At 40.5% G+C, this 13,879-nt stretch overlaps 1 protein-coding gene across 1 annotated transcript; it reads left to right on the forward strand.

Annotated features, from left to right (window-relative positions):
- Positions 1-933: 933 nt before the first annotated feature.
- Positions 934-13,629, forward strand: gchfr (GTP cyclohydrolase I feedback regulator). Its single transcript, XM_060933962.1, has 3 exons — positions 934-1,061; positions 4,867-4,961; positions 12,743-13,629. The coding sequence occupies exons 1-3, from the start codon at positions 1,026-1,028 to the stop codon at positions 12,897-12,899; spliced, it is 288 nt and encodes a 95-aa protein (XP_060789945.1). The 5' UTR covers positions 934-1,025; the 3' UTR covers positions 12,900-13,629.
- The last annotated feature ends 250 nt before the right edge of the window (positions 13,630-13,879 follow it).

Here is a 13,879-nt window from a genome sequence, read left to right on the forward strand (position 1 = left end):
TATTTCATAGTTAAGTAAAAGTTAGAGTGCGGGGACAGGTAACACATGCTATTTTTCAGTGTTTTAGGTCGTTTTTATTAATCCTTACAACTATACACTACCGTTCAAAAGTTTGGGGTCACCCAGACAATTTTGTGTTTTCCATGAAAAGTCACACTTTTATTTACCACCATAAGTTGTAAAATGAATAGAAAATATAGTCGAGACATTTTTCTGGCCATTTTGAGCATTTAATCGACCCCACAAATGTGATGCTCCAGAAACTCAATCTGCTCAAAGGAAGGTCAGTTTTATAGCTTCTCTAAAGAGCTCAACTGTTTTCAGCTGTGCTAACATGATTGTACAAGGGTTTTCTAATCATCCATTAGCCTTCTGAGGCAATGAGCAAACACATTGTACCATTAGAACACTGGAGTGAGAGTTGCTGGAAATGGGCCGCTATACACCTATGGAGATATTGCACCAAAAACCAGACATTTGCAGCTAGAATAGTCATTTAGCACATTAGCAATGTATAGAGTGGATTTCTGATTAGTTTAAAGTGATCTTCATTGAAAAGAACAGTGCTTTTCTTTCAAAAATAAGGACGTTTCAAAGGGACCCCAAACTTTTGAACGGTAGTGTATATCTTAAATTTGAAATCAGATCAATGTGCAGGACATTCTGCGTAATAAGGAAATGTATTTTAAAGTACATTTTTATGTGCATTTATACGTATAATTTTCTAGGGATGGAAATGGTACCGATTCGGTGGGATGGCTCTTATGTCAACAGGTCAAAGTTTTAAATCCTATACGGCTTCCTGCTTCTCACTTAAGTCACTACTTTTTACATGGAGTTTATAATAGACTGTCCAATAGGAAATGACCTCGGATTGAGCCTCGCTCTCTGATTGGTCCGGAGCGGTGGGTGTTGTTTCCGCATTCCGCCGTGTGAAAGAGTGAACGCTAATTCTGCAGGGCAGCAGTGAGTGAAATCCTCTGGGGAAACTCTTCATATACACAGCTCTGCATCGGAAACCGAAGATGCCTTACATTCTGATCAGCACACAGATCCGGCTGGTGTGTATGATATGATATGATATGATATATGATATGATATGATATGATGTGGGATGTCTGTGACTCTGATGGACAGGTGCCAGTTTACACACAGGTTGCACTGTGGCTTGTTTAGACACATGCTTTAGTAACGACTTATGTATTTAAAAATTGCTTACTTTACTTTGCATGAATTAGTTAGTAATTTTTCATTGTGTTTAGGACATGTTGGTATTTTGTGACAGCAGCCTGGTTATCTTGTAGCTTGCTTCCCATCTACTGGACTGTCCACTGTTGATCAGACCCAACTTCCGGTTTGTTCTTTTAGGGGAGGAATAAACTTTGCTTCATGAAGCAGATTACAGAATTATATCTTCTTCTTTTTTTGCTGCATATTGTGCACATGGCTGTTTTGTTACCTTGTTGTTATGATGAAATCTCAACAAATTATAGACACAATGCTATTAATAATCTACCAGTAATATCAAAGTGTGTGTTTCTGAAACTCCAGCCTATTGATGTGATCAGAGGGCAGAATTGATTTCTGTTTGTGTGATGGTTTCTAGAAACAGTATAATTATACACATGCGATCCGTCTGGAAGTATTAGAACAGCAAGGCTGATACTTTTAGTTTTGCTATTGATTGATTAATTGATTGATTTTACTTTATTGATCCCAAGCTGGGAGGCGGCACGGTGGTGTAGTGGTTAGCACTGTCGCCTCACAGCAAGAAGGTCCTGGGTTTGAGCCCCGGGGCCGACGAGGGCCTTTCTGTGTGGAGTTTGTATGTTCTCCCCGTGTCTGTGGGTTTCCTTTGGGTGCTCTGGTTTCCTCCAAAGACATGCAGGTTAGGTTAATTGGTGGCTCAAATTGACTGTAGGTGTGAATGGTTGTCTGTGTCTATGTGTCAGCCCTGCGATGACCTGGCGACTTGTCCAGGGTGTACCCCGCCTCTCGCCCACAGTCAGCTGGGATAGGCTCCAGCTTGCCTGCGACCCTGTAGGACAGGATAAGCAGCTGCAGATAATGGATGGATGGATGGGTCCCAAGCTGGGAAATTATGTTACAGCAGCAAGTTATCAGACATGCGGGGGAAAACACACTGTACAACATAAAAAATATATATATATATATATATATATATATATATATATATTTATTATTATTATTATTAATTTTTTTTTTTTAATCCAAAGAACAAGCCAACCATACAATATAAAGATAAAATTGTAATGCTAAAAAAATTTGTGTGTGCTTTGTACAAGTGAGAACATTTGGGTTTAAGATCAAAAGACGAATGAAATGATGGATCAGAATGTCTTCTTTCATTTCCTTATATTTAGATCTATCTAAATATAAGGAAATCTTAAGACGGGCAAAGCACTGGCTGAGACTAAGCTTGCAGAAAGAGCTGAGGCCAGACACCGCAGACGACACAACCGACAAGCCGACAGGGTTACCAATTGTCACCGGTGACAAGGACAGCAGTGAGTGAGTGAGTGAGTGAGTGAATTTAGATCTAGATGTGTTAAACAGCCACTCCATCTAAAGTGAGAAAAATTAAATTAACAGAAAGTCAAGTAAACACTTAATAATTAGTTGCATATCCCTTATTTGCAATAACTGCATCAACCTGGCAACCTACTGACATCATCGGACTGCTGTATTCTTCTTTTGTGATGCTTTTCCAGGCTTTTACTGCAGTGTCTTTCAGTTGTTTGTTTGTTTTGGGGTAGGCTGTTCTTCACCAGGTGAACTGCATGCTTAATTGGGTTAAGGTCTGGTGATTGACTTGGTCAGTCTGAAACCATCCATCCATTATCTGTAGCCGCTTATCCTGTGCAGGGTCGCAGGCAAGCTGGAGCCTATCTCAGCTGACTACGGGCGAAAGGCGGGGTACACCATGAACAAGTCGCCAGGTCATCGCAGGGCTGACACATAGAGACAAACAACCATTCACACTCACATTCACATCTACGGTCAATTTAGAGCCACCAATTAGCCTAACCTGCATGCCTTTGGACTGTGGGGGAAACCGGAGCACCCAGAGGAAACCCACGCAGACACGGGGAGAACATGCAAACCCCACACAGAAAGGCCCTGGTCAGCCACTGGGCTCGAACCCAGGACCTTCTTGCTGTGAGGCGACAGTGCTAACCACTACACCACTGTGCTGCCCTTCAGTCTGAAACCTTCCACTCTTTTCCCCTGATGAAGTCCTTTAATTGTGTTGGCAGTGTGTTTTGGGTCATTTTCTTGCTGCATGATGAAGTTCCTCCCAATTTGATTGGATGCATTTCTCTGTAAATTGGCAGACAGAATGTTTCTTTAGACTTCTGAATTCAGTCTGCTTCTACCATCATGAGTTAGATAATCAATAAATATTGGTGAGCCCGTTTCAGAAGCAGCCATGCAAGCCCAAGCCCTGACATGACCTCCACCGTGCTTGACCAGTGAGCTCATATGTTTTGAATCATAAGCAGATCCTTTCTTTCTCCACACTTTTGGTTTTCCATCACTTTGGTAGAGGTGAATCTTCATTCCAGAACATTTCTATGCCATGTGATTGTACAGTGACTTTGAATTTACAATTGTGCGACGTATGTTTGGTTTTTTCCTCTTTTCTCAGCTTCAAAATTGCTTGCTTTTCTCCTACAGACAGCTCTCTGTTCTTCACGTTGATTTATCCTTCTTAACAACAAGTGTAGTTTTCACATCTGAAACCCAGGGCTCAAACCAAAAGTAAACCTTTGGTGCTATTAACTGTTGAAACAGGTAGCCTGCCAGGGCACACTTGGGCAACAAGACCTATCGGTCACATGTTCCAATATTTTTTGATCACTTGAAACATTGATGGGTTCAGATAAAAGGTGCCATGTTCTAAGTTGTTTAACATACCAAGATGCAAAGATTAATAAATTAAAGCTGCAATTCTGATCTATCATCTCGTATTCATCTTTTGATCTCAAACCCAAATGCATTCAATGTATAGCAAAAAAATAATAATAATAATTGGCCTTGCTGTTTCATTACTTTTGGACAAGACTGTACCCATCAAGGGTACAATCTTTTGTACCTTTAGTCTGTATCTTTTTACCTCAAGAAGTGCATGTGGTGTACCTTTTAATTAGCTTTTTGAGTAATGGTCCTCACAGTCCAGCTATGTACTTTTAAATTGTTTTTAAAGCTTTGTACCTTTTGTTAGTACGTAAAAAATAATACATACTAAAGGTACAAAATAAGCATTTTGTTCTGGTCAGGGTCACTGTACACATAACAAGGCACCATGTGTGTGCGTGCGCGCACACACACACACACACACACACACACACACACACACACACACACACACACACACTTGCATCTAGAGGCATGTTTTGAGAGGTGGAGAACATGTAGAAACTCCACACTAATACTGTGATGGTAACATACGCTGAGGATCTACCTGAGGACCTTGGAGCTTTGATGCAGCAACACTACATGCTGCACCACCATGCAAAGTTGCTTACCTGTTCAGTTATTCATGATAAGCCTTCTGCCTTATTTATAACCTTGGCTAAATTTTATCAGTGGTAAAAACAATAAGAGAAATGACCCATGAGCATAGTTAAGTTAGTCTCACCCCTCATATTCTTCCCAGGATAGGCTCCTGATCTACTACAACCCTGACCAGGATAAAGTGGCTACTGAAGATGAATTAACGAATGAATTCATCCAATTCAGTTTCATTTCGACTTTGTTGTTGATGCACTTAATGTACTTCACACCAAAGAACAGTTGAAATGATGAAAATGGTGATGGTGGACAAATTGTGTGTGTTTTCAGGAGTCTGGGCCCACCATGGTAGGTGATGAGTATTCCGATCCTGCCATCATGACCTATTTGGGAGCAAAGAAAACTACCATGCTGGGCAACAACTTGTAAGTGTTCAGCAGTACTACAACTAGCACAGGAGTGTCTGGCTCAGGTCATGGAGGAACACAGCCCATGAAGACCTTAGTAGTTATCTGATGAGTGTTTAATGGGGTAAATTGTTCAACATTGTTGCCACCCAGGACTAGAATCTGACAGGTAAAGAGTTGCTTACCTGTTCAGTTATTCATGATCAAACTTAATTCTTATTTACAAGTTTCTGACTACAGCTTCCACTAGCCAAAAATTAGCTCACCATATCTCTGTTTCTCCTGATTGTAGTAAAGGCGGACCTTGTACACTGAGAAACGTACAGCAGCTTAATTGCTTAGATTAGCTTCTTGGTCTTGCCGAGCTAATAAAACCATCTGAACTGTACCAACACTTGTAATGCAACAACCTGGACAACTCAGGCCGTAGCATGGCTATTGCAGACTGACTATTGCATTATGACGTAGACACAGGCATGTAGATATGGTGAGCCAAGCTATGTTGGTTGCAAGCTTATTATTTTCACATGGTAAGGACAATCATACAGTGGCTTTCCCAACTTTACTGGTTTGGGTTGTTGTACCACAGTAGCCAAAAAAGAAACAAAATAATTGTCCTCATTTAACTTACCATAGGGATGTAGGGTTCTATAAATAAAAACCATAAAGTTGATGTAATGGTTATTAAGTAATTTTGTGCCTTGTAGTTTCAAGCAACATGGAACAATATAGCAGAGTTTCAGTCAAGACACAATGTACTCGGGGGGGACGAAACATGTTATAAGATGTTAATTACTATAAGGTCTTATAACATGTACAGCTATTTCATATGGACACCAGAAATATTCATCCTCTCTCAGACATGGTTCAATACTATAATTTATTGTTTGTCAGATTTTATGCAGCCGGTTTATTTTTAAATAAAGTTTAAAATACATTTTACACACCACCTCAGGACAGATAATCCAACTATTCATATATTATGCACGTTATATAAATGTGCACAATAATAATCTGGTTATTTATTGGAACCCTAAAGCTTTTTTTTTATTATTATTATTTTTTTATTCCTGAAATTTCCACTGACCGAACACATTTGTGCCCAAATCCAGAATCCAGGGACACATGTCTGCCCGGGAGCATTTTGAGCTATTGACAGATTCAGAAAGTACAGTTTCTAAGCTTTCCAATGATGCCTTCCATGTGGAGATCTGACAATATTTGAAGAATGTGTGGCCTTTTGAAAGTGTATACCTCTTAAAACAGAAAAGGGAGAAAATCGCCCTCAAAGTTTTCCATCTCAGCTACTCTGGGTGTAGGGCGGGCACATAATGCTGCTCATTTGCATGACATTAAGGAAAGCCCTACCCCCTACAAGCTAGCACGATGCTACTTTCATGTAAACAAAGATCACCACGTCAGTTTTCCTTCCATGCAAAGTATGCTCAAAATAATTATGAAGTACAAAAATAAGTCCTAAAGTATACTTTAACGTTTTGTGGTTGAAAAATTACTCGCACCGTAAGAAAGATAGCACGATGATGACACAACTAACACAACGCTAGTTTCATGTAAAGCCTCGGTCACAACCGGCCGTACGTGCTCCTACGGCCGGTCTACATGCAAAAAATGCAAGAAACGCATGGAGGGCGCGTGTGATGTGCTGATTTTCGAGCCGCAGACTGGCCGCAGAGGTTCTTTGTCATGTCAAACAAACTCTACGGGTGCTTACGTTTTTTTCAGGTTGCAAGACAAACTTACGGCCAACGCGCGTCTTTCTCCACGAACAAAAAAAAAAACGCAGCGATTTGGGAAACGCCAAAAATCACACGGCCAAAAAAATCGTACGTCCGGTTGTGACCTAGGCTTAACCAAACCACAACACTCTCCGTTACATGCAAAAATAACCACACAGCCTTAGATTAATAAACTTACCCCATCAGAAAGAGAAACGTCACCTTGCACACATCAATGCCTCCGATGGAATGTAATCCTAGCTTCCTTTTGGTTGGGTTTTTTTGCTAGAAATGGTTATCTCCGATGTAAAAACCGTGTCTGTTTGCTTTGCGGTGTTTCAGCTCCTCTGCCTCTGTTTAGCTTGCTCATTCCATAGTGAAATTACATGCCTGTATGCAGCTTAAGTAGCCACGAGCTCAGCTCGTATCCTACAGCTGATTCGCGAAAAAAAAAAACAAAAGACTTAAATCATCATGTGAATGGCCCATATGGTAATTTACCCATACCCCCCAGCAGGCTACAGTCATGACAAAAACGAGACAATTTGCAACAAAAAATGTATGCTTTTCCAACAAAACAATCTATTATCTGAAATACTGATTGCATTCTTCAAGATCTCAACTTGCACATGATGGAAAAAAAACAAAAATCACAAATTTAAAAAAAAAATGCTTCTTTTGCGATTATCTCGGCTTCGTTTCGGCCGACATGTGTCCCTGGATTCGGTGAGGCGTCACATTTAGTATGCATTATTTATAGGCCTTGTTTTGTCTAATAGTTTTGGATTAAAGCCATTCAGTTTTAAGGGACCAGTCAATCAGGATAAATATAATAACTCTGAGCTTTGATAATAATGGGTTGTGAGTTCCACGATTGTAACAATTTCTAAAAAATGATGGCTCCCCTGGCTGTGGTTCATGAACCCATGGGGTCCCTGGACCACGTTTTAAGAAACAGACATCCATCCATCTATCTATCCATTATCCATAATCGCTTATCCTGTGCAGGGTCGTGGGCAAGCTGGAGCCTATCCCAGCTGACTATGGGCGAGAGGTGGGGTACACCCTGGACAAGTTGCCAGGTCATCATAGGGCTGACACATAGACAAGCAACCATTCACACCTACAATCAATTTAGAGCCACCAGTTAGCCTAACCTGCATGTCTTTGGGGGAAACCGGAGCACCCGGAAGAAACCCATGCAGACACGGGGAGAACATGCAAACTCCACACAGAAAGGCCCCCGTTGGCTACTGAGCTTGAACCCAGAACCTTCTTGCTGTGAGGTGACAGTGCTAACCACTACACCACCATGCTGCTCGAAACAGACATACAAGAGTTCTCATCTCATCTCATCTCATTATCTCTAGCCGCTTTATCCTTCTACAGGGTCGCAGGCAAGCTGGAGCCTATCCCAGCTGACTATGGGCGAGAGGTGGGGTACACCCTGGACAAGTTGCCAGGTCATCATAGGGCTGACACATAGACAAGCAACCATTCACATTCACACCTACAATCAATTTAGAGCCACCAGTTAGCCTAACCTGCATGTCTTTGGGGGAAACCGGAGCACCCGGAGGAAACCCATGCAGACACGGGGAGAACATGCAAACTCCACACAGAAAGGCCCCCGTTGGCTACTGAGCTTGAACCCAGAACCTTCTTGCTGTGAGGTGACAGTGCTAACCACTACACCACCATGCTGCTCGAAACAGACATACAAGAGTTCTCATCTCATCTCATTATCTCTAGCCGCTTTATCCTTCTACAGGGTCGCAGGCAAGCTGGAGCCTATCCCAGCTGACTATGGGCGAGAGGTGGGGTACACCCTGGACAAGTTGCCAGGTCATCATAGGGCTGACACATAGACAAGCAACCATTCACATTCACACCTACAATCAATTTAGAGCCACCAGTTAGCCTAACCTGCATGTCTTTGGGGGAAACCGGAGCACCCGGAGGTAACCCATGCAGACACGGGGAGAACATGCAAACTCCACACAGAAAGGCCCCCGTTGGCTACTGAGCTTGAACCCAGAACCTTCTTGCTGTGAGGTGACAGTGCTAACCACTACACCACTATGCTGCTCGAAACAGACATACAAGAGTTCTTTTTTTTGTTTTTTTTAAACATTTCAAAATATTTCTAGAAATACAAAAGATTTATTTGAAAGAACTCATAAGAGAAAAATGACAAAATTGCCCATATATTTAAAAAATTTCAGTATTTGAAAACATCTGAAGCACAAGATTTTGAAAAACAGATTTTCTCAGCAGAGGCTGATGAGATGCGTGATGGTGAAAAGAATGCCAGTTCTATTTCCAAAGTGCTTTTAGAGCAATTAGATGTAGTTTGTTAACCTGATAAGAAAAGCAGATGGTTATAGACTGAACACAACACAAACATGTGCTGGACCAAGTGTTATGTGAGGAGCAACAGATGGCATGAGAAAGTAAGTTCAGGACATGCACATGATTGATATCACCACTGAGATGCTTTTTCTCCTATTCAAATGTCATTTTTCTGTAGCTCTCCAAAGAGAACAGCTGTGCTGGAGAAGATGCCTAGAAAAGATATGCCCACAACGCTCGTCCAGTACACAATAACTTTTGCAGCTGTGCTGTCTACAGTGTATGAAAACAAGGAAATTCTGATGGAATGCTTCGAAAATATCTGGTCATGAACAGAGATTGACTCTGCCACTGTCAGGGCAGCCACAGGTTTTTTTGTGGTACTGGTGGACATTCCATTGAATTCTAGATTTGTTACACAGGATGCCTCTTGTAAATATACGTTTTGCACAGTCCATTAATGCTGTAGAAATAGTCACAATGGGAATCGTGAGTTCCATTGCAAACGTTTGATGTTCCATCCATTTGCACTTATCATAGTGGTGGTTATGATGGGGCAAGAGGAAGAAGCTGTTCCAGTTTGCACTGAATTTGCTTCTGAATTCTGTGACACTGATAGTGAAAAGCTGTCCTTTGCAGCTGTACTTGCTGACTGTCAGAGTTTCTTGAATTCTCAAAAGACTTCCCAAAACAAACCATGAGAAAGGCAGATGATAATATTCCTGATTTATATCAAAGCTATAGTCAATAAATGCAAATCTAAATTCATTTATAAATGAAGCAGTTAAAGATTCTGGACAAAAATGTTCTATGTCTATTGCTGTTGGAGTTTCAAGATGTTCTGCTGCTGCACACACCGTGTATCCTCTGTGTAAATGTTTTGCCGAGATAAAATGTGTCCTGCATTTTACGATTCGGGAGATTGCCAAAGCAAGTGAGCAACAATATCACATGACCACCATGGGGCATGTTTGAGCTACTTTTAACCAAAACAAGTTGGCGTGGGCAAACATGGCAGACTCCGCTCTCCCACCAGCTAAAAAGCCAATGGAAAAGAAAAGGAAAATATGAAAACAACTCAGCTAGAAAGCACGTGAGAAAAGCGACGGAAACCAAAATGTGGTCCACAAGAATTTTCATGAAGGGACAGATCAACTACTGGAATCAACTGAAGAGTGAAACAGGTGCAAAATTTGACAAAGAATTTGCAGCACTTGTCTTGGATTGGTGAGCCTGAGCATGGAGTTATACACCTAATGTTTTGATCTTCCAGAGAAAGAAACGATAACACAAAAGTAGTAATGGAGAAAGGATATATTTGTCTTTTGTTTCACGGATCTATTCGTGAATGTCAACCACAAATTACATACCTGTGACTCAAAACTCTCAGAGGTCGATGCAGAGTCACGATGTTTTCTGTACGTTGCCATGTTGGTGTGACGCAGTTCCATAGTTATGCTAATTAGTTAAAGCTCCTTGTGTTCGGCTATTTCTATAGGGCCATACTGTTTACCTCAAGAGGTACCAGTAGGATATTCAGTCCCAAAACAGAGAAAAGCGACCCTCAGCACGTCAAAACGATCACATCTCGTCCGCATGATATTGTTCTTGTGAGACATAGGAAAATGCCATGCACAATAAAAAATAAAATAAAATTTCAGATGACTTTGCAATCAGCGCCTTTAAGCTCTACCTCTAGTGTTTAATGTATACAATATCTAAGAAATCGGAGTGAACTGCTTCTGTATATAGGGTAGTGCATATGAAACATCCAGATGTAGCCCAGCCATTTGTAGGAGCTCTAAAGTTAAATCAGACTGTAACATTAAACTGTTTGTGTTCACTTTTTGGGCCTGCATAAAGTAAATTCAAAGATATGGGGACCTTTCTTGAATACACTGAAGAAAAATCAATTCCGTACAATTGAAATTGTCTGAGCTTGAGTAGGGTTATGTTTTATTATTTTAATGTTTCTACTTATGACACTGATGCAAATGCTATGTCTGTATTTTTATCTGCTTTGACTTTTCCTGTCATCATTTATTGATGAATGAATGTATTTGTATGTGTTTTTTGAAAAATCTAAAAGTTTAGGAGACAAATGAGAGCGTCAGCAATGCAGTAGCTCACACGGCCGTACCATGAGAAACCAGACTTGTTTATAATTAGCTAAGTTGTTCTTCATGAGAACAATTAGAACAAATTCTCATCTCATCTCATCATCTCTAGCCGCTTTATCCTTCTACAGGGTCGCAGGCAAGCTGGAGCCTATCCCAGCTGACTACGGGCGAAACGCGGGGTACACCCTGGACAAGTCGCCAGGTCATCACAGGGCTGACACATAGACACAGACAACCATTCACACTCACACCTACGGTCAATTTAGAGTCACCAGTTAACCTAACCTGCATGTCTTTGGACTGTGGGGGGAAACCGGAGCACCCGGAGGAAACCCACGCGGACACGGGGAGAACATGCAAACTCCACACAGAAAGGCCCTCGCCGGCCCCGGGGCTCGAACCCAGGACCTTCTTGCTGTGAGGTGACAGCGCTAACCACTACACCACCGTGCCGCCCCCAATTAGAACAAATTGATTTTCCAAACAAAATAATCAGAATCAAAATCCATAGAAAACTCAGGGAGGAGTAGCGATTTTCCTGAAAGTTCGTTAACCGGCCAAATTAGCGACTTGTTAATGAGAAATCACAAAACTATGGAGTAACTTTTGTGCAGACTGATTAGATCTTCCAGACAAAACAATCAGAATCAAAATCTATTAAAAACTCAGGGAGGAGTAGCAAGTTTTGTGAAGGACAGATGGACGGACGGACACCGCGTAATGGCAATAGCTCATCACCCTATGGCTGGTGAGCTAAAAAGAAACAGAAATGTTAGCGCACATAGGCTTCTACTCCTGGGTAGACTGTAATATCAGAACAAAGCCTCTGGGGGCAGCAGCCATGCTGAGACGACTGGTTTTTTTTGTTTGTTTGTTTTTGAGTTTTTAAAAACACAAACAGATCAGTGGATTTCACTCGCATCCCACAGCTTCTTGCTTGGATAACAGGATGGATGGAGCCACGGAGCCGTCAGACTGAATAAGAGTAGAAAGACTGAATAGAGAGAGATTTAAATCTACAAATTTCATGTTTCTTCTGGTGTCATTTAAAATAAAATCTTTATCAAATGTTTAATTTGTCATTTTAAAATTGGTCATTTTTATTATAATATGGAATAATCATCAGAGATTATCCCAAGAGGAAAGTCAGTAGAGTAAGATGTTCAATGTTAAGTTGTTTCTCACAGTTTTGTTTTACATGGTATAACTGAAAAAGCAATGAAAAATGCCAAGTGTTTGTTAGTTGTTTTTTGCATCCCTAATACCAGTGTTTGTGGGACTTACAAACAATGCCTCCAAACATACAAAGGATGATTTTGTGTTCTGAATGAAATCTTGACGGTTGAACATTTTCTATGGTAGATGAAAATATTGGAATGTTTAGTTTAAAGTCAGTCAAAAGGAAGTAAGCTAAGCTGTATTTGTGAGCTAGTTTTGTTACTCCTTTCGTCACTGAATGTAACTACAGTAGCTAATTGTACTACTACTATTGCTTATTGTATACTAGTGAGTGAAAATTTGTGGCATTAAATGTCAGGACTGCTAGAAAGCCATTCTAAAATGAATAAACATTAATGTTTGTGTCTTGCAGTACAGAATACCATGTGGCTGAACCGCCACGATTGGTCCTGGACAAGCTTGAGAAGCTTGGCTTCAAAGTTGTGGCCATGACTGGAGTTGGTCAGACTATGGTGTGGTGCCTTCACAAAGAGATTAGTGAGCTTGCTCAACATTCTACAATATCATGATATAAAGTATGTGTTTTTGTTTTTAATTTTTAACACGCGTGAAACCAGAAGGTTATCTCTCATAAGCAGATTTGAGCAGTTTTGGCATGAGACTAGTGTTGGAAGTGCAATGGCTAGTTTTTTCCATTGTAAAAATGTTTTGTAATTAAAACTGCAAATGGAAAATTTCTGTCTTTCTAGAGTTAAGCCAGTCAAACCTGACATTATACTGCATAATCAAAACAAAAACGGTGCAAGGCAAGTCTGAGTTCAGTAGTGGATGTTTAGACATGTTTATGTATGTACTTCAAATGAACATTATGAATGGCAAGTAATTACTATACATTTGTTTCTGTTAATAGTGTTGGATACTTCGTTAAATAGTTTACATGTTGGTCAAAAAATCTCTCTTTTTTTTAGATATTTTGTGGTTTCGGGAATCTCAATTTCAATTAGCTAAACTGTTAAATTTCCATTTCAGAATCTAATTTCTCATCCAAACATCATGTCATTGTTCAGTTTATTGCTATATTATTCCACCACATCACTGCAGAGTTCAGTATTCCACCTCTTTTAACACCTGATTTAAATGATCAAAAACCCATCATGGCTTTCTGAGCTGAATTTGGTTTCTTAGAAGATGAGAAAACGCAAATCTCTGTGAGGTAGTGAACTTCTTGGCCTTGTTTGACAATGGTGTTGTAAATGTATGCTACCACAAAGAGAACTAAATAAAAAAAAATTAAGAAAATTTCATTTGAGTCTTTATTTGGGATACTAGCCTATGTATGTTTAATCATTTTTTTTTCTTGAATGACATTACAGGCATTTAGCAGACACTGTTATCCAGAGTGACATATAATATACCCAGAGCTGCTGGGCCAGGGAATCAAACCGGCAGACTTTTGGTCCCAAAGCCACTTCTCTAACCATTAGGCCACAGCTTTCCCATGTTTCTGTGGGGGAATGATTAATAGTTCCTATCATTAGAAGGGGCACTG

The sequence above is a fragment of the Neoarius graeffei genome, chromosome 11 (assembly GCF_027579695.1).
Source record: "Neoarius graeffei isolate fNeoGra1 chromosome 11, fNeoGra1.pri, whole genome shotgun sequence".
Lineage (NCBI taxonomy): Eukaryota > Metazoa > Chordata > Actinopteri > Siluriformes > Ariidae > Neoarius > Neoarius graeffei.